This window comes from Theobroma umbraticum, unplaced genomic scaffold (assembly GCF_002168275.2).
Source record: "Theobroma umbraticum cultivar Fairchild unplaced genomic scaffold, ASM216827v3 scaffold_30.0, whole genome shotgun sequence".
NCBI lineage: Eukaryota > Viridiplantae > Streptophyta > Magnoliopsida > Malvales > Malvaceae > Theobroma > Theobroma umbraticum.
The window spans coordinates 1,344,151-1,368,922 of record NW_018397254.1 but is presented as its reverse complement, the minus strand read 5'-3'; the positions used below and the strand labels follow the sequence as shown (position 1 = coordinate 1,368,922).

The 24,772-nt window shown below is 35.3% G+C and overlaps 3 protein-coding genes and 2 pseudogenes across 3 annotated transcripts in view; all 5 read left to right on the top strand.

The window, feature by feature from the left end:
• LOC110416671 (putative GABA transporter 2) overlaps positions 1–5,063 on the top strand; it is a 6,213-nt gene extending 1,150 nt beyond the window's left edge. Inside the window, exons 3-8 of the mRNA XM_021428715.2 lie at positions 1–140; positions 1,255–1,352; positions 2,312–2,498; positions 3,167–3,297; positions 3,592–3,828; positions 4,002–5,063. The exon at positions 1–140 is cut by the window's left edge and continues 91 nt beyond it. Of these exons, the coding sequence (XP_021284390.1) occupies positions 1–140; positions 1,255–1,352; positions 2,312–2,498; positions 3,167–3,297; positions 3,592–3,828; positions 4,002–4,391 (1,183 nt within the window). The 3' untranslated portion in view covers positions 4,392–5,063. The remainder of the gene's footprint in view (positions 141–1,254; positions 1,353–2,311; positions 2,499–3,166; positions 3,298–3,591; positions 3,829–4,001) is intronic.
• Positions 5,064–6,757: 1,694 nt separating this feature from the next.
• LOC110419654 (Serine/Threonine-kinase) lies at positions 6,758–7,749 on the top strand. Its single transcript, XM_021432753.2, has one exon. The coding sequence runs from the start codon at positions 6,954–6,956 to the stop codon at positions 7,530–7,532; it is 579 nt and encodes a 192-aa protein (XP_021288428.1). The 5' UTR covers positions 6,758–6,953; the 3' UTR covers positions 7,533–7,749.
• Positions 7,750–14,402: 6,653 nt separating this feature from the next.
• On the top strand, positions 14,403–16,399 carry LOC110415460 (hydroquinone glucosyltransferase pseudogene; annotated as a pseudogene).
• Positions 16,400–18,424: 2,025 nt separating this feature from the next.
• LOC149527688 (hydroquinone glucosyltransferase pseudogene) lies at positions 18,425–19,920 on the top strand (annotated as a pseudogene).
• Positions 19,921–21,422: 1,502 nt separating this feature from the next.
• On the top strand, positions 21,423–23,913 carry SEH1H (Transducin/WD40 repeat-like superfamily protein). Its single transcript, XM_021424699.2, has 8 exons — positions 21,423–21,661; positions 21,767–21,878; positions 21,962–22,059; positions 22,179–22,256; positions 22,430–22,585; positions 22,891–23,003; positions 23,197–23,323; positions 23,670–23,913. The coding sequence occupies exons 1-8, from the start codon at positions 21,503–21,505 to the stop codon at positions 23,799–23,801; spliced, it is 975 nt and encodes a 324-aa protein (XP_021280374.2). The 5' UTR covers positions 21,423–21,502; the 3' UTR covers positions 23,802–23,913.
• Positions 23,914–24,772: the final 859 nt, after the last annotated feature.

Sequence of the window (24,772 nt, the reverse complement as noted above, 5' to 3'; positions counted from 1 at the left end):
GATCCTAGGCTTCTTCTGTTTAACGGTGATGGGATGCGTCACCTTCTACTCTTACTATCTCATGTCCAAGGTGCTCGAACACTGCGAAAAAGCTGGTCGCCGCCACATACGCTTCCGCGAGCTCGCCGCCGATGTTTTAGGTAAACAACATCATCACCATCTTTCACATCCCCGTCTTCTTGTTATTGCCGCATTTGTTCACTTTTCTCTTCACACTTCAAGTCTGTAAAGAAGAGTTCTTATCGGAAAGCGTAAGAGATTGAATCACTAACCCATTTGAGCCGTTTTCGGGTTTTGGAACTTGCAAAGAGGGTTGACTTCCGGGTTGGCATAATAACGTTACACGTGGCGTTAGTGAATAATTAATTAACAAATACAGTATATTATTTCTCTTGTGGGCATGGAGTCATTGTCTTTGATTTAACGTGAGGAAAACGACTTCCCGTTATAAAATATTAGGTTTACAGTTGATGCGTGTATAGCGGTTATAAATTATTACTTAATAATGACGGTGTATAATTTCATAAATTTGTAAAACTAAAAAGTTTTAAAATTTTAAATTTATGAATTTTTTTAAAAATTTATATATTAATAAAATGATGACATTAACTTAAAGATAACATTTAGAGTTTATAAATTAACCTTGTATCAAATATATAAACAAATAAAACATTCATTCTTATAATTAATCATACAAATTTCAATTATTCATTTAAGCAAATGTTACAACATTCAAGGATGGTTGTGGTGAAGAAATAGGGAAGTTGATGAATATGTAGGAAATTATGTAAACTTATTTAATCGTAACTCATGTTAAACAAATCATAAATAATTGTTATGAAATGAATGACATTGATGATTATCCTATGCTATGTATAATATAAACAATTAAAATGGAAAAAACCAGTCAACTTTGTTTAAAAAAGAACAAGAGCTTTCCATTTAAAATGTGAAACGTTTGTCTAATATGGGAAACTTTTGAATTTGAGTGCATGGTTATGCTTAGCATGATAAACAGTGGTACTCCAAAGTCAACAACAGAATGAGTTTCGGCATGATTAGTGATAGAGGGCAATCATTTTTTGTGCGGAAATAGCACCCTTTGCAAAAATGGTGGAGAACCCATTTGTGCAAAGCCAAAGCATGATGATGATGTTCTTCGAATTTGTTGAAAGAATACTGGCATTCATAAAAATCAACCATGTTGGAGTCTAGATGCTAAAGCTTTTTGTGCCTCTTGTTTTTGTCTTGCAGGGTCAGGATGGATGTTTTACTTCGTGATATTTATTCAGACAGTCATCAACACTGGGGTTGGAATAGGAGCAATTTTGCTTTCAGGGCAATGCCTTCAGGTATCATCCGCAAATCTAACTGCGTTACTTCTGAATTTGTGGCTTGTAGGTATTTATTGCAATTGCTTCTGAGGCAATCTAAAGCTAGTCATGGACACCGACAAATTTGGTCTGTTCAAAAACTACTCCTAGTACACAAGTTCTTTCTGCAATGTAAACAGGCTTTGCATTTTTTTCAAGCTTGATGGCTATGATAGGGACCCATCTGTCTGTATTTCAATCACAATGATAGAGATACCATTAATTTCTTGTTCAAATCAGTCCTTCTGTCATTTATTTCACGTCTCCTAGTAAGGTCGGTAGCTCGTTGTGCTTTGTTGTAGGTGACTTTTTGCTATGTATAGGCCACAAAATAAGTCTTCATCAATAAGCATAATTACCTGCATTATAGATTTCCTTAAATGATGTGAAGCGAAAAGGAAAAGGCAAAAGAAAAAAGTTTTCCTTTTAATGAGGAAGGATGAAGTTAAAGGGGTAAACTCGTAGTTGTTGTGGCCTTTGTTTGTCTGGACAACTCTCTTTGTACAGTAATAGCAGGTTTTTCTGCATAACTTTTCTGGTTAATGAAAATATCATACATCCAAAAAAAGAAGAAAAGGACCGACCTACCTTACACCATGATATATGTGACCCCAATTTATTAAGCAGTCCGATTTATAGTTAATTAAATTAGAGATAAATCTTTCCTTAAAAATAAACTTAGAGATAAATCTAATCATTACTGCTTAGTTAGGGAGACTCAGGAGAAAACTTTGGAATAAAAAGCTGCTACTGTTAAGGGTCACTGGCTGTTTGGGATGTCATTACATAAAGTCGGCCTACTTAAGGATGGTTCTTGTTGATATTTTCCTGCAGGGGCATCATAATGTTTTAGATAGAAGAAGTTGAATCTGGATACCAATGTGTTATACTCAACACTGATTATTTCTCTTTATCTTTTGTCATTTTTTTGTTGGAAGATCATGTATTCAAACCTTTCTCCTAGTGGATCCCTGAAGCTGTATGAGTTTATAGCAATGGTGACTGTGGTGATGATAATTCTCTCTCAGCTCCCAACCTTCCATTCCCTCAGGCACCTCAATTTAGCTTCTCTGCTTCTCAGCTTGGGCTACACATTCCTTGTGGTTGGTGCTTGTATCCATGCAGGTACAGAAATCATTGAGCCGCCTTTCAATTTTTCCATAATCTGTTACTGTAAATTCAGGAGAAGATTGAATAAAATGTAAGGCAGTGCACTCATAATGGTCATGACCGCCTCGAAGAAAGAATTGATCATTCTAGAAAATCAGATGGAATTATAAACAGTTTTATCACTAGATCATGACTATTCCTCCCAGGACTATCATTGAATACTTGGCCCAGACTGCAGACAAGGTTGTGACTTGAAATGCCACAATGACATGTCAGTGATTCAATGCTAGGCCCAAAGTGGCCTTGTTTGTTGAATAGACTATAATACTGAACCCAGCTATGGAGCAGGAAGGATACAACTTGCTACTTTGCTAAAGAAGGCATTTGAATTTTGACTTATTGGGCTCCTTAGTAACCGAGGACACACATAGCAAATTTTAATCGCTAGCCTGGTGAGACAAGCCTGTTTTTGATGCTTCAACTTTCCCATAAATAAATTTTAGTTACTGCTTAGATCTTTTAATTAAGCTCCTTGAAGATTATAGTTGAATTTCATGTTTTTTGAAGCTTAACATGATTTTCTGTGTGGAATTGTGGACGGAAGTTTCTTCCATCTCTTGACAATATACAGATATTTCTGTGGCACCATTTTCGGATTTAAACAACTTCTATTAGTCCCGCAGGTCTCTCTAAAAATGCCCCTCATAGGGACTATTCATTGGAACCTTCAAATTCATCAAGAGTGTTTAGCGCCTTCACTTCTATCTCCATATTAGCTGCCATTTTTGGCAATGGGATTCTTCCTGAAATACAAGTAAATTTCAACTCTTACATGAATCTCCATGTTTGATAGGAAGTTTGCTTTGTTGTATGATTCTGAGCTATCTTTCATAAAGATGCTTGCTGGATATTCATTGCTTATGATAGTTGGAATAAACTAGATTACAGATTAACTTGACACTTACTGATTAGTTGTGCTCATGCAGCTGAAGTCCTGAAGTGTTGAAATATAATTTGTTTGATTTCTAATTTTTATCACAACCATTAAACAGCAAATTTGAACTATCATTGCCTCTTGGTTTTTATTTCAACATTGTCTTTGATACAGGCAACTCTGGCTCCACCTGCTACTGGGAAGATGGTAAAAGGACTCATGATGTGCTACAGTGTAATATTTGTTACTTTCTACGCAGCTGCGGTTTCTGGATACTGGGTTTTTGGAAACAAATCTAATTCAAACATATTGAAGAGTCTAATGCCAGATGATGGGCCATCCTTGGCCCCAACAGTAGTTCTTGGCCTTGCAGTTGTATTTATTCTCCTACAGCTATTTGCCATTGGCCTGGTGTGCTCTTGTTCTCAAACAATAGAGAGTGGAGAACTTGAATTCTGTTCTCCATTACCATCTTCAAAATCAGGAAAATATTTTTGCAATGAAGAATTATTGTTGATTCTTTTTTTATTTGCAAAACCTTATTTTAGGTTTCTTTGAGGTAATGTTTATCCAATATAACACAGGTTTATTCTCAAGTTGCATATGAGATCATGGAAAAGCAATCAGCTGATATAAAACAAGGGGTGTTTTCCAAAAGGAACCTTATTCCCAGGCTAGTTCTCCGGACTCTGTACGTGATATTCTGTGGGTTCATGGCAGCAATGCTTCCTTTCTTTGGTGACATCAATGGTGTGGTAGGCGCCATTGGCTTTATCCCCCTAGATTTCGTCCTCCCTATGCTTCTCTACAACATGACCTACAAGCCCCCAAGATCATCCCTTACCTACTGGATCAATCTGTTCATCATGGTTGCCTTCACTGGTACTGGAATCATGGGATCGTTCTCTTCTGTCAGGAAGTTGGTTCTTGATGCCAACAAGTTCAAGCTCTTTAGCAGTGATGTGGTCGATTAAGCATATGCGTAAACCACTAAACAGGTCTGCTCTGAAACTCTGGAGCGAATGGATGATGAAGCCCTTTTGGCCCGGCTGAAGTGTACAATAATTGTCAATGAGCATTTGAGTTGAGACGGTTTGTAGTTGGGGCCTAGTGGTTGTTATCTCTCGTTAAAATTTAAGGTCTAACGTTTGAATCCCCTCGCCCTCGACTTCCTCATACGTATCCAAATAAAGACATTTCAAGCTTATGCTCCTGTTCTGAATCAGATCAGAACTGGAGTTGGCACACTGCAGGAGAAAATAGTAATTGAATTTGCTATTCAACAGTGTAAGAATGGTAATCTTGGATTACCATCTTTAATTTCTTCCAACATTCCTCTCTTTTCTTAAATACAATTACAATGCAATTTCTCTCTCTCTTGCTCATCCATTTTCATCTTCCAACTTACCTCTCTCACCAAACACCAACCACACACCATTATTAGGTTTGTGGTCAAATTCCAAAGCTCACAAATCATGGATCACGATTTTCCTAATTCCCACAATCATGGGATTTGCTGTACACGTTTTAATAGTTGTGAACATTAAAAATACCGACGTTTTGTTCACATCATAAGCTCTGCTGTGCTTGTCAATCATACAAGATTGTATTCTTATATTATAAAAATCTTTTATTATCAGTTTTAATATTGTCCTCATCTCTGCAACGTTGTGCCCTCTTGGAAGCCCATTTCTCTTTGCCTTCTTAACTATAAGCCTTATTAAAATCTTTTAACATTATCACCATCATTTCCCCTTGAGCTTATGCTTGGGGTGGGTCAAGTACTCAATATACTATATAAGAAAAACAAAACTAAAGCGTGTAGAAAACAGAAGGCATTATTGGAAAAGACAGTGTTTAAAATGAAATGCTTCCCTTAGGCTCGTAATTACATTCTTCTACCAAACTGAAACCTTCTTCATTAAAGGGACATTTGCTTCTGCATCTGCAATATCATCTTTGGGGTATTTTGGATGATGATGGGCAGATGACAGCAGCACCAAGTTTACTTGATGTGGAAGTTTCTTCCATTCTGTAAATGTATTGATTTTAAATTTAGTGCCATTAAAGTAGTAATAAATGCATGATTGATGTGACAGAAAAGCAGATTAATGTGACGTTGCATAGATTGTAGCCATGTATGCTTTTTCCTTTTAACTGCACACCTGGTAAAGGAAAAAGTAGAAAAGTCAAAAACCAAGGTACGATTCCAGAAACCTGGAACCTGTGTTGAATCCCGATTTCTTCTCATATACATAGGAAGCTTTTGTTTTGAAGCTGTGTTCTTTTATTCTTGACAACTTATCCGAGATCCTCTTGCCAGCAATAAACAACAGAAAAATAATTTTATAATTATAATTAAGCTAAACAAAAAGCCAAATGCTTTGATTAGTGAGGTGAGGACCACGGCTGATGGGTTGTCTATATATATATATATATATAATAGATGTCAGCAGTTGTATTATTCACACCAATCGCTAGGACACAATATTTCAATGATGTCCTTGACAAAAATTAAAAAGAAAGAATATTGAACAGAGATAACAAGTTAACAACTGTTCAATCCGTGTACGTAGGGTCAAAGGAGACTAAGATATGAGGATGGAGGGGGAAGTGTCATTAACAATAAGTTCCACATTTTTTTAGTGCCCTTGAATTGGATGTGAAACCATATTCTTTTCTGAGGATTGAAAAATATTGAAAATTTGAGAAAACATTTCAATATGTGTTATTTTGGGTACTTTAAGTTAAATTTAAAGATTTTTATAAAGGAGTTATTAAATATTAATACATAAATTAGATTTAATGGACCGCAAATGATTGGATAAAACCATATAATTAGAAAGAACAATATTGAGCGACCCACAGCATAGGAAGAGGATCATAATCAAATTATTTAGTTTAAAAATTAATTTGTAATATTAAAAAAAATAAAAGTATTAAAAATAAAACAAAAAAATATTATTTTGTACGAAACGGCTAAACCCATTAAAAGACACAATTGATGGAAGATAATGTCAGCTTCCTGTGAAATTTAACAGCACGTTGTTATGACATACATATAACTGTTTTTGGTCATATCATTAGAATGAGAAGCTGAGAAAAATTTAATTATCAGACAAAGAATGTATGATTAAGGAGTGTTCAAAGTTTCAAAGATGCTAAATTAATCTGAAAATTATGGTAAGTTTTAATTAATTTACTGTGCAATGAGATTAGATAGAAATTAAATAAGTTTGGAAAAATCTCTCTCCAAGACTCCAACCATCCTTCAATAAATGCAGTCTTCACCATACGGAAAGCTCTCTCCCATATTTAATGGCCCATATGAAAAGACCGTGAACGCAGTAACGTACTCTGGTTTTTTGGGTCATAACTAACGCGTTTGATTGCACCAACCAGTAGAAAATCAAGCAAAGAAGGCTTTTGTTTTTTTTTTTTACCCCCTTTTTCTGTCCAATCTGTACACTTATATAGAAACCTTTCTTTTTCTCTCTTACCTTTTTGGTTTTTGCCCGGCATATCTACCAAAAACTATGGAGAAATCCCAAGCACAAAAGCAGAAGCAAACCCAAGACACCAAAAAGGAAGAGGAAAAACCTCAAGAAGTGAAGCAAAGCCAAGCCCAGAAAGCCAAACAGAAAATACAGAAGACCCAAGAAGGCAAGCATCTTGTATGGGACTGTGGTAGCACTCTTTATGACTCGTTTGAACTCAACTCTTTCAAGCGTCAACTGGACTCAGCAATCCATTCGAGAACCATGTCCATGCCTCATTTGGTCGATACCCGAGCTCCCCCTCCCCCACAGTCTACTCTTCCTCCTCCGGTAGTTCCCAAGAAGCAGCTTTCAAAGTTCTCTCGCTCGATTCAGAAACTCTTCAAATCCATGTTCAAGTTCAAACAGAGTTCAAGTTCTTCCGTCTTCTGGCTGAAACAAAGATCGCACGAGGAGTACTACGTGGTCTACGACAAGACGGGTGCACTGACAACGATCCCCGAGGTTCCGGAGATTGATTTTGGAGGGCTTTCGCCAGAGATTAACTCGTTGGTTGTTAAGAGAACTGCATCCGAAAGGTTCACCGCAGCCTCCACTGTCGGTATTTCATGTGCTTAATATATACAAAAATATAAAGAGGCTTATACAGAATATATATATATATGAATAACGAAGATGTGATCAAATAGTTTGTGTATATTTTGATCATATTGCTTTTAAGTTTTTTTTAGGATGTTTTCTTCTTAAGGTTACGTTACTTGAAGTTTTGAACTTTGACCCTTTCTTGTCTAAATTCTGAATTGGTTTTCTCAAGATCAATTTGCTCATTTCTTTACTTTTCATTGGTTAAACTTTGTGATTAGCCTCTTGGAATTACTAGTTAATTAATCCCACAGTGGCTTAAGGGATCAAAACTTCTACCTAATCCGGTGACTGCAATTGCTCGAAGCGCGCTATTGTCTTTTTTTTATGAGGTGACCCTCTCAATGGATCCTATGTTTTCCATAGCTTTTCTTGACGTGGCCCAATTGAAACATGTTTTTGTTGCTGAAAAGCCAGAAAGATAATAATAACAATAATAATACTACAAGGGTAGATTCATTTGCTTTATGTATGGGTTCACAATGCATGGGAATTCAAGATTTTTCTTAATTTACAATGCCTATGACCTAAGGAAAACTATGAAAAGACTTGGTTTTAGCCAGTAATGTTTCTGAGTACCTTATCTTCTACTTTGTTTTCTTAAACTATTTTTATAACGATTTTTATATTTATAATATGACAATCTTTTTTATTAGTAAGAGTTTTGTTATTGCGAAATTGAAATGAACCCAATATTCTAAAAGTTTTAAATACTTAATTAATCTATGGCCAACATTTATAATTTCTGAAATAATTGTTAACTGTTACTTATTAAACAATTTTTATAGAAGTATATATTGAAAGGAAATATATAGGATTCTATTCTCCATGTCCCATACTCACATATGCATGTGTGGCACAAGACAGCTGAAGTAACTGCTTTGCTTAATGGCGAACAAAGTTAGAAGCTAACAACAATGTGTCAATCAAGTTCTTCATCTGTTAAGTGGCCAATATTTCTTTCTTTACTTCTTGATTAGTTTTTTCCATAAAAGCAGCTAGCTTTTGGTTCAAACAAAAGTCAAAATAGACACTCTTTATTTATTTATTTATCTATTTTTTATTTGTATTATTATTATTATTATTTGTGTGTAGTTGTTGATGGGCAATACTTGATGTATATTAATGATTTGTGCTGTCATTTGAATAGGGAGTTCATTGTCACTCAGATGGTTGATTTGCTTTTCCGTGGGTTCTTCCCTTTTAAATTACCTTGAGAGAAGGGAACTATCTCATGAAGCAAAGTTAAAGGTTCCACCTGTGTGTCTTGGTAGGTAAAAATTAGGAGTGGGTGTGACAACCGACCACCACCCAAAATTGTTGGCCTTACCCATTTCCATCCATCTCTCGAAATTGACCGTTAACGCTAAACACAAAGAGAAGCTCAAGATATTTTCACATTAGGTGATGATAAGTGAAAATGATAACAATTTGGGCTCCCAATTTACAACCAAATGTCCAAATTTGCATGTGTAGCTCAAAGCTAAGATAGATAACTACATATGTGATAATTGAAGCCGTTTGGTTTGGTAGTCTTCGATTCAACTTTCAACGGTGTCGTATTAAATTAAATACCCATATGAGTAGCCATGGTTATATAAGGGAGGGAGAGAGGGAGGGAAGGAAGAAAGGAAGAAAATGTAAAGGGCCGGTAAGTTAAGATTTCATGGGCCTCAAAATTAGGCTTGGAAAATAATATCATGGTCTAAGCCTAATGATTAGGTTGCTTTTCCAAGTTCACAATGGTAAGATGGATTGCATGTTTGCCGTAAGTATTACCAATGTTTTGAATTGTAATTTTGTGTTCTTTCACGTGCAATGTGATATATGAAGCACTATACACTTGTAAAATGTATAACTATATGAATTACTATTTAGAATTCTCCATGTTCCTCATCATGAAAGATGTTTTTTTCTGCCAAGGCTCATGTTTGTGATGTGTGTCTTTCATGTCATGTACGATCACCACATTTCAATGAGGCTAATTATTGTTCATGTTTTCAGTGAGATTGATTTTCAGACATTAATAGAGCTCATCTGAATCGGTCGGTTGTTCGTTACAGTAAATAAGGTGATGAATCCCATGACCCCACGCTATTATTGCGTTCCCTTTCATGCAAAGAAAGAGTGCACTGGAGAATAGGTGGAGGGTTTTATCACGAAGAGTGACTATTATTTTTTCAAAATAATTCTAAAAGAACAATAGTATTATTTTCTTCCACAAACAAATAGCGTGAAAATCAACGTTCACTTAGACATAAAACTCACATGATTACATATAATGTGGAGATAATAAATAACAGATTTATAAATTTTTTTAATTGTTAAGGTAATTGATATTTTCATATTTTTACATTACAAAAAATGGAACTTACTTCATTTTAATAAATAATATAACCAAAAATTAATTTGGAAAAATGAATTAAACTTCCTTCAGAACAATCCGTTAAAGAAGTTCACTCAAAATGGGCTTTGTACGCATAGTTTGGGTCGAATGTGGCCCATTCGGGCATTTCCTTTTTGAATATTTTGGACATGCCCCCGAAGTTGACGGGTCCAATATTCCAACTCAAATTAAATTCCCAGGTTGCGGTAACTCTGGACCACTGTGTCTCAGAGCATTAGCAGGGCTTGCCCGAATTAACGTTAGCCGAAAAAGGAAAAATGTTTAACTTCCGCTGCCTATCTTGTCTGCTTCATCGTTTTGTATGTTTCGATTTTCCGTTGTGGGTGTTGTAATAATTATGCTATTCCGTTTTGGCTTTGCCTTTGTCTGATTCGTCCAACATCCAATGTGATGCCCATGGTTGCGTTTTCCCACGTTGGATTTGTCTTTGCCTAGCAATCCTTTCCATGGTTTTTTCGAGGTAAACTTTACATTGACCTTTTTTAAAACAGTTAGCGTTACTGTTATATCTTCTCTCTCTCTCTCTCTCTCCCTCTCTATATATATATATATATATATATATATATATATATATATATATTGGCAAATATGCCTAACATATTTTCTATATATCATGCTTTTTAGACCGTAATAGCCAAGAAACTTAGGATTAATTGTTGCGAATTAATGTTGAAAATATGATACAATATATACCAATATTTTATGGGCAAAAATCGGTGATTGTGTTCAATTTTTATAATTCGTGTGTGAGAGATTTGAACATAATTAGAGTTCGCATTCTTTTTATTAACAAACAGTAATTAACTTTTTAATTGAATTTCATGAACAAGACTTTATGGTCAAAATCGTTTCCTCCTATTAAGTTATTAATTGGCAGGAAAGAAAGATAATGGTGATTTAATGCACAAGGCTCGTGTTTGTTTGTGAATTTTCTCTTGTGTTTACATGGCTTTGTGTAAGAAACTAAAGATCAGTGGCCAAGTCAATTTTCTAAGACAACTCAAAGTGAAATGCTGGCATCATCAATGTACTCATTCGTCAGTAAATATAATCAAATTAAAATCTTGAACCTTCCACACTTTCTTCGTCTCTCTTCCTCCACAATGTTAGAAATTTGAGAATAATGAAAAAAATTGGTTTGAGGCCGTCATGAAGAACAATTTTTTAAAAGATTATTATGTTTTTAGGATTTAATAAAATTTCACAAATTTCCCAGCAATAGTAATAAAATACTTAATAAAACACATATTCGCTTATAAAAATATTTTTTGATGAATAAATTCAAAAAAGTTTCTCCATTATTGTTTAATGTAATTTTTATTGGTAAAATAAACACAACTTTTTCATTTTAATGAAAAAAAGTAATATTTTATAATTTATTTTTAATTTAATTTATAAAAATTATATTAATTTCTATCGATCTTAAATTCTAAATATAAAATTTAAATAAGTCTATAAATCACAATTCATGTTTTCAAACTAAAAGATATATATGATAGATGATAAAATATTCATATTTATATATTAAAGAGTCATATCATGTTTTATTAATATGAGATTCGTGATATTTTATCTCAACAACGTACATTATAAATTACAAATTCATATTCTCAATTCAAAAAACATATCTTATAACCAAAAGTGAAAGGAGAGAGCTAATATGACTCTTGCCCTAAATTTTCAAAATTTTATATTTTTTTTCTTCAATTTATTTTAAATTTTTACTTTTACTTTTTATAAATTTTATAATTTCACTTCCTTAAATATTAAATTTTTTATTTTCGTTGACCTAAAATCTTGCCTCCGCCTCCAATCTACTTGCCATAATTCTAGCCCCTTGGGCCTTCAATCCTTCAGCTGAATGTCTCAGATTTTACAACCAAAAGCCACCATGGAAAACTCGCAGGAGCCATCCGTCCATGTAGCCATGGTGCCGAACCCTGGCATGAGTCACTTGATCCCACTTGTTGAGTTGGCCAAGCGACTGGCTCACCAGTACCACAACTTTGAAGTAACCATCATCGTCCCCGATGATGGTTCACCTATGAAAAACCAAAGACAACTCCTTCAAGCCTTGCCCAAATCAATAAATTTGCTTACTTCAAAATTTAATTTATTAATTAGTATATAAAATTTTTACTTAAAAATTAAAAATCTCTCTTTCTTTATTTTTTTTTTAAAAATTTCAAATTTACACATATTACTCAAAACTAAAATAAATAACTACTTAATAATTGAGTTTTCGATTCCATGTTCAACATGCTATGTTCAATTAAATACCTATATGAGTAGCCAATGGTTATATAATGAGGGAGTGAGAGAAGGAAGGACGAAAACGTGATTGGCTGGTCAGGCTCGGAAAATAGTAACATGATCCAAGCTTGATAATTAGGTTATTTCACTCTACATAATACGAAAATAAATTGCATATTTATCATTTCTCTTGGATTGTACATATTACCAATATTTTGAAATGTAACTTTGTGTTTTTTCACGTGCAATGTGATACATGAAGCACTTACCATAAGCATTTACATTTGTAATATATAACAAACTATATATAGTGTTATTTAGAGAATTCTCCATGGTCCTCATGAAAGATTAAGATTAGCTTTTGGTTTTTTTTGTAGAGGCTCATGTCTGTGATATGTGTCCTGCATGTCATGTACGATCACCACATTTCAATGTGGCTAATTATTATGGCTTTATATAGAACTCATCTGAATTGGTCGGTTCGTTCGTTATAGTAAATAAGGTGATGAACCCCATGAACCCCTGCTATTGTGACATGGCCTTTCACACAAGAAACAGTACACTAGGGACTATGGGGGGCTTCAAATGGGCTTTGTATACATATTTTGGGTTGTATGTGGTCCATTCATTCATTTTCTTTTCGAAGTATTTGGACTTTCCGCCTAAGTTCAAGGGTCCAATATTCCAACTCAATCCTGGGTTAGGCTTCTTGTTAGGCTAGCCCATCAGTAACAATGGGCTTCAGTTTGTATGGACCACTCTCTGTCTCAGAGTCTTACCAGGGCTTGCCCGAATTCACTTGAGCCCGAAAAGGAAAAATGTAGAACTACCGCTACGTATCTTGTCTGCTTTACGTCTGTTCTTTTGTCCGTTTCGATTTCCATTTTGTGGTGTCATAATTATGGGTTTCACTTTTGGCAACAACGAACGTGGTGCCCACGGTTGCGTTTCCCACGTTGCATGTCCATCGTTGCCTAGCAACTCATGTTTATATTGGGGTCAACTTTAAATTGTCCTTTTGAAAACCTTTGGACTTACTTATATAAGTATTGGCAGATTTGCCTAACATCTTTTCTATATGTATAGAACATACCTTTTGGACCATAACAACCAGGCAACTTCTATAAAGTAAGCACTATACCAATAGCGTTTTCCATGATTCACGTTTTCTTTTGAAACACATGAGCACTTCGTGGAAGATCCACAAGATTAATTGTTGTGGTGAACTGATGTCAATAATGTGCTTTGTTAAGGATTTGTATAGTGTTCATACATGAATATATACTAAGATTTTATGGGAAAAAATTAGCAATTGTATTCAAATTTTTATAATCCGTAAGTCAGTAATTTAGACATAAATAGAGTTTAATAGATGTCAATTAATTTTATTGTCAATTTAAAGATGAATTCAGAATTTTACATTAAAAATAATTAAAATATAATTATAAAAATAATTATATTATATATATATATCAAATTATATATATATAATAATAAAAATTTTAAAAATTAAGAGACTCTTTACTCCTTTGACTCCGCTCTTATTAAATCGTTTCATCCTACAAATTATAAATTGATAAAATAAAAAGATTTCTCTTGAAATTACGTGGCTTTATGTAAGAAATCAAAGATCAATGATCAAGTCGATTTTTAAGACAAGTCTGTGTAAAGCGTTGTTCAGGTTCAGTCTTTGATGGATGTCTGGACTTGTGCTGTTTGATAACGCAGAAGCCTGAGGTCATCACTCGTACGTTTGGCTCTCAGTCGTGTGCAACTTTAATCAATTAAAATGTTGAACCACCGACACTTTCTTTTTCTCTCTTCCTCCACAATGTTAGAAAAATTGAGAATAAAGAATAAAAGAAAAAAGATTGGCTTTGAGGAACCATGGAGAATAATTTTTTAAAAGATTATTATGTTATTAAGGATTTAGTAAAATTTTAAAAATTTCCAAGTGATAATAAAAATACTTAATAAAACACATATTCTCTTATAAAACATTTTTTTGACGAATAAATTAAAATTTTTATTGGTGATAAACACAACTTTTCATTTAAATGGATAGAAGTAATATTTTACAATTCATTTTTAATTTAATTTGTAAAAATTATAACAGTTCCTCATCGGTATTGTCCACAAAAATACTTTAAAGTATCTTTCCCTACTCACCATAAATTCTAGTCCCTTTGGCCTTCAATCATTCGCCTGAATGTCTCACATTTTACAACCAAAAAGCTACCATGGAAAACTCACAGCAAACAACAGTACATGTAGCCATGGTGACAACCACTGGCATGGGTCACCTGCTTTCACTCGTTGAGTTCGCCGAGCGACTGGTTCACCAGTACCACAACTTTGAAGTAACCATCATCGTCCCCGATGATGGCTCACCCATGAAATATCAAAGACAACTCCTTCAAGGCTTACCCAAATCAATTTCCTCCATTTTTCTCCCACCTGTGAGTTTTGACGATTTGCCTGAGCAGGTCAGGATCGAGACCAGGATTGTACTCAGCCTGGTCCGGTCACTGCCTGCTCTTAAAGACTCGCTCAAGGTCTTAGTCGAGTCAACTCGACTTGTGGCCGTGGTTGTTGACCTTTTTGGCATCGATGCAATTGATGTGTTTGAAGAATTTGGCCTTACGCCCTACATATTCTTTCCTTCCAATGCTATGTTGTTACAATTGATATTTCACTTGCCTAAGCTTGATGAAATGTTTTCTTGTGAGTATAGAGATTTGCCTGAGCCGATCAAGTTACCAGGATGCGTGCCGTTTCACGGAAGCGATATAGCGGCCCCTGCTCAAGACAAGAAGAATGTGGGCTACCAATCGGTTATTCAGCTATGCAGACGCTACCCATTGGCAGCAGGGATTATAGTTAATAGCTTTATGCACTTGGAACAGGATGCCTTTAAGGCTTTGATGGAGGATGAACTTGGTCTACCCAAGGTTTACCCGGTTGGACCTCTAATACAAACAAGTTCAAGGAATGAAGTTAATGAGTCTAACAATTGTTTAAGGTGGTTAGATGAGCAGCCTCATGGTTCGGTGGTTTATGTCTGTTTTGGAAGCGGTGGGACAATCTCTCACGAGCAGATGAATGAATTGGCGTTGGGGCTGGAAATGAGTGGAAAAAGATTTCTGTGGGTTGTGAAGAGCCCGGTCGAAAAGGCCACAAATGCCTCTTACTTTGGTGTAGAAAGTGTCGAAGACCCTTTCCATTTTCTGCCAGATGGGTTCTTGGAAAGGACGAAGGGGGTGGGTGTAGTGGTACCGTCTTGGGCTCCTCAGATCGAGATCTTGAGACATGGCTCAACGGGAGGGTTCTTAACCCATTGTGGGTGGAATTCAACCCTGGAGGCGATTGTGCACGGTGTGCCACTGATTGCATGGCCACTCTATGCAGAACAAAAGATGAATGCAGTGCTCTTAGCAGATGATCTGAAGGTAGCAATTAGGGTCAAAGAGAATGAAAATGGGGTGGTGGGGCGAGAAGACATTGCAAAATTTGTTGAGGGACTGATTGATGGGGAAGAAGGGCAACTGCTCAGGAACAAGATGAGAAAACTGAAGGATGCTGCAAAAATGGTTTTGAGCCCAGATGGATCATCCACAAAATCACTGGCCAAGGTAACTGAAATATGGAAGAACCAGGAAACATAAGAATTTCAAGGATACGCTTGTAATAAATGTTGTAGTATCATGCCAGTTCTGCTAGCAATACATTAATTTGATGTGTGGTGAATGGTGACTGTAGATTAGCCTTTTTCACTCTGTTCTTTACGTTAAAGTGATTGAACGGAATCTTGGCTGTGGACCCTAAAACTCCATCCCAGTATACGTAAGCACCTTGAGCAAGCAGGATGATTCAATGCTCCAGAAGGTGAGGGAATAAATTTGACTGTTTCTTCCGTTGAATTCAGTAGCATCTTATATTCACAAATGAAGCTGTCAGTTGAAACTTGTAGCTAGACCTCGCGATGCTAGGTTAAGGAGAACGTAACTTACGGAAGTTAAGGCATCGAGCAAACAAGAAATACAGGAACAAATAGTTTGGAAAATCCCTAATAAATGATTAAAACGCCCAGGAAGCAAAGCTATTATTCTCTAAGATTGGTAAATTGGGAGTTTGATGTGTACAACAAATTAATTTTTCAATGTTCCTTTTCTTACCAATTAATTTAAAATGATCATATCCTCCTTCACAATACTAACTTTAGAGTGTTACAATCATATTATATCACGTATGATTTTTTCATTTTACATTATTAATTTTTTTAAATTTATAAATACATATCTAACATATATAAAAAAATGCATACACATACACATGTATAAAAATAAATAAATCACGTAAAAATAATAAAAAATTTAAAAATATAATTTCTCAAATAATTTGAATATAACATGTAAAAGTTTCACTTTGAAACCTTATATATATATTATTCACAAATATAATCAGTATTTTTATTAACTTATTGATCCTGCATATGCTTAATGAGAGCCATAGAAACCTGCGACAGTGAGTTTTTTTTTTTTTTTGTTTTTTTCATGCTTTGATAAATTGAATCATGAAGCCATAGGAAGAACAGTGCCTTTGGTGGTCCAAAACCTGAAGCTAATATGAAAATTTTGGTTAGCTCTCATTAATACCACCCTTTCTTTTTTATCAACCAAAATGCTCTCTTGCAATTGTCCATTGCAATAGTTTCATAAAAATACAAAATTTTGTTGTTAATTTACATTTGAGGACTTTAAAAATTTAAAATTTCTTGATAAGTAAGATAAATTTTTTTTATTGATATTATATAAGATCAATATACTAATATTACATCAAATATAAATCCAAATCAAATTAAGGTTTATTATAGATTCCGTTGAATATTGGCCATGCACTTTCCGGAGCTTGCATTGTTTTTCCCTGGAGCAGTCTCAACACTGACAATTCAGAACCTAACAAATTCGTTCATCAACCTCATTTTTTTCCTGCTATTTTATTTTTATTTGATCACAAAAGCCTGTCAAAATAAATTCCAATCGAATTCGTTACCCTCCAATTGCTTCAATCCCGCCGTATTTATTTATTTATTTATTTTAATTGATCAAAAATTGCATTAAAAAATAGGTGGAAGGCCGTAGCCAGGATTACGTCGCACTCGGACCTGCCAGGTTCTGTGCTGAACTTGTTTAAATATGTATACGATAGCCGCACGTTTGTTTCGCTATTGTTCTTACTTTTGAACATTGAATTGGAAATATGGCAATGGCTTTAAAGTGTGTAATAATGTCATTATTTTTAAAAGTTTTGTTTATTTTTATTTACAATATATAAAAGAGTTATCGATTATAAATTTTAAAAATATAATAAAATTTAATAATTGTTGTATTTTGTATTGACAAAATGATTCACTAAATAGTCACTAGTGTATGACAAAATTATTTAACTTTTATAAAAATTTTTACAATAAAATAATATATAAGAAATTTGAAGAATATTGGCAAATGAATGAAAATTATTATTTTCTTTATTTTGTGTTTTCTTTTGTTCTAAAAAAAATTTATTTATAAGTCTAAGTAACTGTTCCCAACAAATACAATTGTGTCTATTTCAAATAGACACAATCATTATTTTCAACAGTTGTAATTGTTGGTTTTTTGATAGATATAATTGTTTGTTTTTCAATATAATTATTTTAATGAACTTAATTGTTTGTACAAAAGAGTTATTAATTTTTCATTTATAATGTACAAAAGAGTTATTGATTATAAGCTTCAAAAATACAATGAAACTTAATAATTGATTGTATTTTATATTGACAAAATCAATCCAAGTATCCACCAATGTATGACAAGATTATTTAATTTTTACAAAATTTTTTTGCAACAAAATACTATTTAAAAATATGAAAAATATTAAAAAAAAATAAAAAAGTGTTATTTTCTTTGTTATGTATTTTCTTTTGTCACAGAAAAAGTTTATTTATAAGTAACTGTTCTCAGCAGACATAATTATATCTATCAAATACACATAATTGTTATTTTCAATAATCATAATTATTGATTTTTTAATAAATATAATTATTTGAATAAACTTAATTATTTAAATGAATACAACTTTTAAACAAACTTAATTGTATAAATAAGTATAACTTTCGAACAATCATAATTATTCGTAAAAAGACTTTCTTTTTTAATTCCTCCATTACTATTATTGAAAATATCCTACACCACTATATACTTCGTTGATATCGTAGCTTAAGCATCAAATTCCTCCATGGAAACCACCCAAGAATCACCGCTTCATGTAGTCATCGTGCCTACTCCAGGTATGGGTCACCTGATCCCGCTCATAGAGTTCGCCAAGCGACTAGTGGACCTCCACAAGTTTGCCGTAACTTTCATTGTCCCCAACGATGGCTCACCCATGAAACTCCAAAGACAACTCCTTTTAACCCAACCCGAGCCAATTTCCTCCATCTTTCTCCCTCCTGTTAGCTTTGACGATCTGCCTGAGGATGCCAAAATCGAGACCCGGATTATACTCAGCCTGACTCGGTCGCTTCATCTTCTCAAAGATTCGTTCAAAGTACTAGCTCAGTCAGCTCGGGTAGTGGCCTTCGTCGTTGATGTTTTTGGCATCGATGCATTTGATGTTGCCAAAGAATTTGGACTTGAACCCTACATTTTCGTCACTACCTCTGTTATGCTATTATCATTGATATTTGAGTTACCTAAGCTTGATCAGATGTTTTCGTGCGACTATAGAGATTTGCCTGAGCCGATCAAGTTACCTGGATGCGTACCGTTCCATGGAAGCGACATTCCTGACCCGCTTCAACACAGGACAAATTTTGCCTATCAAGAGACTCTTCAGCAATGCAAACGTTACCCATTGGCTGCTGGGATTATCATTAACAGTTTCTTGGACTTGGAAAAGGGTACTTTGGATGCTTTAATGGAGGGTGGGCGTCGTTTGCCTGCGGTTTACCCAGTTGGACCTCTAATACGAACTAGTTCAACCAATGAAGTTGAAGGGTCTAACAATTGCTTAAGGTGGTTGGATGAGCAGCCTAGCGGGTCAGTGCTATATGTCTGTTTTGGAAGTGGTGGGACTCTTTCGCATGAACAGCTAAATGAATTGGCACTGGGCTTGGAAATGAGTGGGCAAAGATTTCTTTGGGTTGTCAGGGAACCTGACGAAATTGCTGCAAACGCCACTTATTTTGGTATAGAAAACGTCAAGAACCCTTTTGCATTTCTGCCTGATGGGTTTTTGGAAAGGACCAAAGAGGTGGGTTTGGTGGTTCCATCTTGGGCTCCTCAAATTCAGGTATTGAGTCACGGCTCGACCGGTGGGTTCCTGACCCATTGCGGTTGGAATTCGGTCTTAGAGTCTATCGTGCATGGCGTGCCATTAATCGCATGGCCACTCTATGCAGAGCAAAAGATGAATGGTGTACTTCTAAAAGATGGTCTGAAGGTTGCATTTAGGGTCAAAGTGAACGAAGATGGACTCGTTGGGCGAGAAGATATTGCAAAATATGTGAAGGAACTGATTGAAGGGGACGAAGGGCAGTTGCTTAGAGCCAGGATGAGAAAACTGAAAGGTGCTGCCAAAATAGCTCTGAGCCCAGATGGGCCTTCTACAAAATCCCTTGCCAAGGTAGCAGAAATTTGGAAGAACAAAAAAAATTAGACTCCATTTTATTGATATCTACCCTTTCTATTTTTCAGTTATAAAAACTAAATCGAAAATAAAATATAATAAAAAAACAAAAAGCATCAACCTTCTATTATAAAAATAAAATAAAAATTGTCCACATGGGTTTATTCTTTTAGTCACTTCCTTTACTTTTTCTGATTTGCAAATTTACATTAATACCTTTTTTTTTGTGTTAAATCAATACTTTATGAATACGGAGCTAGGAAATTGAACAACTATCAATCTGTTTTCTAGGACTCCTAACACACAGAATAATTTTTGGCAACCGAATAATTTTTTCTTGAGAGACTTCTTTTTCAGCCTTTGTCTTCCGCAACTTATGTCATAACCAGGCTCAGTTTCATGTCAGCCACTCGGTCTCATTAATTCCATGGCCCCACTAAACTACAAAACTTGCCGACCACCCCCATCAACTTCCCCTACATTCCATCTTTTGCGTCAATACTCTTCTATTTTGTCAATTGTCTTGTAGCAACGTTAATTAATGTCGGCTGGCTTGTGATTATCACTGGTAAGCTTCTGTTTTTGCATTTATAAGACTTAAAGTTGTAGATACAAACAACATTTCCCGACTCTTGGCCCTCAAAAAGCCTTCACCTGTGCCCTGATCAATTCCCAGTTCCAGTAAATTAGTTAACATGCTCATCAAGTTGCACAGTCAATGGTTAATACATTAATAGCAATCGCCATTTGAAAAAACAAAGAAATTACTGGAAAATTTTTAAAAATTCCCTCAATGGTTACAAGATTCCTAAAGATATGAGATGACCCTTTTTTTTTTTTTCCTTTTTTGAATTTTGTTTTGCCAACTTGAACTATAAACAAAATTAGCAAGACACCTTTGAATCGGATTCAAAGGTGCTTGTAAGGAAATTGCAAAAGAAAGAATGGAAAGTTAAGACAGCGAATCGAACAATCCAAATTTAGTTTGGTATGAAGAAATGCAAACCAAGCAGCAGATCGGATTGCCCTCAGTCAAATAAAGATGCTTTGCCCTGAGAACTGGTTGCAAGCACTTCCGTCATCCTTCGTCTTCTTTTCGGACAAGGATGGTCCAGCCTCGAGAGTTTTGTGCAATAATCTCGAGCAGATGTTCTAGGCTAATTATTTGGTGTATACTTGCAATGTTATTTTGGAAAGGTTAAAAAAAAAACTATAAACAAATCACAAGAATTTTCTTGCCCAATTGATTTCTCTGAAAAGAATAATTTCGTATTATGCAAATTCTGATTTTAACATCAGAAATGATTTTGTTGACGTTTGCTTCTTTTCTTATTCATTGATATTGAAGAAAAATTACACCTTCCTAAACTACATGAATTAATTCAATTACTTTTTTCACAAGATCTTTTAACTATTACTGTCTGACTGTGAACTTCAAGAATTTACCTTTGATGGTATACACGGTTAATTCCCAACATGGTTGATACTAACGGCACCAGCCCTATAGCTTACTCAGTCCAAGGCTCATAGCTTAAGCCCATAAGCCAGGGCTTGGACCTTTCAAAACCCCAGAGTTTAGGGTTTTGTAGCACCAGAATCTGTAACAGATTGTACGGACATGGAGAAACCATTGGCGACACTCGAAAGAGGCACGACATGCTCGGCCTGGAACTACTGCGGCGAGAGATTAGCCGCCGGTTCGGTCGACGGTTCTCTTTCCATCTTAGATTCTCGTGACTCTTCCTCTTCTTCCTTCACTTGCTCCTCCAAATTCAAGGTCAAAGAATCTTTTTGTTTTTTTTTTTCTCGTTTCGTTTTTGTTTTTATTTAATAGTTACCGCATTTTAGGCCCAATTTTTTGAGTTGGTGTCTTCGATTTTAGGCCAGTGAAGCTGGCATTGTGAAGGTTGCTTGGATCCCTCCTGAGTATGGGGATGCTGTTGCTTGCATTTGTGAAGATGGGACTTTATCCATATGGGAAGAGCTTGTAGAAGGTTCTTTTCTTCCCTGAATTTTTAATTCTTAGATTTGATGGTAATATTTCGAAAATGCCGATTGGTATTGTAAATTTTGATAGGTACACAACCTATTCAGTGGAAGCTATGCAAAAGCTTTAAGACTAGTTCGAAGGTTCTAGATGTTCAATTTGGAGTCAACCAGACGAGTTTGAAAATGGTCAGCTTTATAACTGAATGGTTTTGCAAATTCTGCTCCATGTTACCATAAAAGCAAATATAATATATTTTGCTTTAACAATCGACATTTTCATAGCTAGTTTTCATTTAGTTTTACAGGTTGCTGCTTACTCAGACGGCTTTGTGAAAGTCTTTGAGCTCCTCAATCCATTGGAACTAAAGAACTGGCAACTTCAGGTGCTCAATTCTGTGCATCTACCCTTTCCTCTTTTTCTGTTGCATTTTCTAGATATCCAGTCATTCCCAATCATTAGTTTTGCATGTTATATTATACTCTCGTGAGTGTCTGTACTCTCCCCACTCATCCACTCTCTGATTTTCTTTTAACTCTTTTATGATTTTTATTTCAGGCTGAATATCAGAATGTTATAGATTCCGTTTCTACATTTGGGAAGGCTTCATGCTTAACAGCATGTATTTCTTGGAATCCTCAAAGGGGTGAAGGCCAAGAATCAAGCTTTATTTTGGCTTTCAATTCTAATACTCCACAGCTCAATTCCCCCAAGGTATTCTTAAGTTCATTTTCCTTGCAGCTAAATTCTGCTCTAATATAATGGGATTGGGATGCATCAACTTGTTCCATACATGAGCATTGTCTCTGTAGTATGCAGCGAATCTTTGTTTGGTTTGGTTTATCAAGTTCCAGGATCGCCAGTTATTGAAAACTGGGCAAGTTTGCTAGCCGAGATCACCTGTATTCTGATGTTAGGAGATTGCCTGTTATCATTATTCTTGAGTGACTTGCATACTGACAGAAACATGTGGATGTGTTCTGATATTGCTAATTTAGACTCACTCTAGAGTTCCATAGGTGTGGGAATTTGATCCAGCTCATCAGAGATGGCTGCCAGTAGCAGAGTTGGCTTCGCCCGGTGACAAGGGAGATCAAGTTTATTCTGTTGCATGGGCACCAAACATTGGACGGTAATGGAAATTATTATTCTTTGTGAAAATGTTTTTCATTATGAGCCGTTGCCCATTAGTAGGATAGAAGTCTTTATAGTATAGAGTCCATAAGTTCCTCTTTTATGGTGGGGTTCAACTGGGATATTTTCTGGACCATTTGCATTGTGAATTCTGTTGAAACTAAATACCCTTTTTCTTCTTTGTGATGTAGGCCATATGAGGTAATAGCTGTTGCATCTCAAAAAGGAATTGCTATATGGCATGTTGGATCAACCCCAGACTTGGATGGAAGGCTCTCAGTAGAGAAGGCTGCATTGCTTTCTGAACATAACAGTGAGGTATACAATAGTTAAAATTTTATGTTCTGTATATTGTTTTCTATTAATCTACATGTGATTTGTACAGCTGCAATATTTAAAATTTGTACTGTTTGTATGTGTGTATAAAGGCATAAATGAGGTTTGTTTTAGTGTGTGATTCAGTTAGATGGTGAGAAAAATCATCTAAAACGCATTATGGTAAAATTTATGCCACCTTAAACTTTATGTCCACCTTTTTACCTATTTTCTCATCACATTTTTTAGACAAAGGTAACAAGTGTATGCATATCTCTTATATATTTCTGCCTCTATAACTATAAGGTGAGTTAAATGATTAAAATCTTGTTGTTTGTTTGATGATCAGGTGTGGCAGATGGAATGGGATATGAGCGGAATGACCTTGGCAACTACTGAAAGTAATGGGCTTGTAAGGCTGTGGCAATCCAACTTGAACGGCACTTGGCATGAACAAGCCGCATTTGAACCCACTTCTTAGTCCTCTGTATAAATGTGTTTCTCTATATTCCCTCTCTCTCTTCTCTTTTGGTGGCTTACCCAAATTGTGCATTTGTTTGTGAGTGCGATGCTTCAAAGACCATCTTTTTTCCCCTTTAATTTCTTATAATTATGTAGTCAAAAAAGGGAGCAAAAAAAGGGTCAAAACACTACAGTTAGTAAAAAGGAAAAAGTTAAGCTGTCTCCAAATGGACCAAAACAAAACTCTAATGGGTCAAATAATGATTCGAGGCCATTTCAAGACCATTAAAGTACGTTACTTTCTTCTTTATGGGATATATCAATAGTTGGCCCATTTTTTCTATATTGGGCTTCGCATGGCCTTTCCTAATTAAGTAGGCCTTGATCGCTCCACTTCTCACCAAGCTGTGGGCTGCAATAGCCCTAGTCATTTCAATGATCTAGTGGTTGACGTTCTTGCCATCACCTACATTCATCCTCATATATGGCCGCTCGTGCAAACGATCTCTTTAAAGTAGCTACTCTCAAGTCATTATGATGGCTGCAAAAACCTCTGGGATAAACTCCCCTGGTACGCATCGATGATGTTTGTGATGCACGTATCTTCTGCATGGAAAAACCATCCATGAAAGGCAGATTTCTTTGTGTAATAGCTAATCCAACCATCAGAGAAATTGCAATGCATTTTAGAGAAAATTATCCGCAATACCAGATACCTGAAAAGTAAGAAAGAGGAGTCGGGTGGGACTCCACCCAGCAAGTAGATCAATATGGGCTTCCAGTTCAAATTTGATACGAAGAAAATATTAGATGACACTGCAAAGTGTGGCCGAAGAGTGGGAGCTCTCTTCCTCAAATAAAAATCATGGTCATCCTGTCCTACACTGCTTTGGTGGAAAGCAACATAAAATTAAATTTACAGTAGTATTTTCTTATTTTAATAAAGCATGCTGCTCTAACATGCAATCAGGGCTTAGGCCTCTTTAGATA

Bases quoted from the DNA above. Each gene is read 5' to 3' on its own strand.
- LOC110419654 (XM_021432753.2), top strand. From the start codon at position 6,954: ATGGAGAAATCCCAAGCACAAAAGCAGAAGCAAACCCAAGACACCAAA.
- SEH1H (XM_021424699.2), top strand. From the start codon at position 21,503: ATGGAGAAACCATTGGCGACACTCGAAAGAGGCACGACATGCTCGGCC. The intron at 22,060-22,178 runs GTCAGCTTTATA...TTAGTTTTACAG, and splicing joins ACCAGACGAGTTTGAAAATG to GTTGCTGCTTACTCAGACGG. The intron at 23,324-23,669 runs GTATACAATAGT...TTTGATGATCAG, and splicing joins TTTCTGAACATAACAGTGAG to GTGTGGCAGATGGAATGGGA.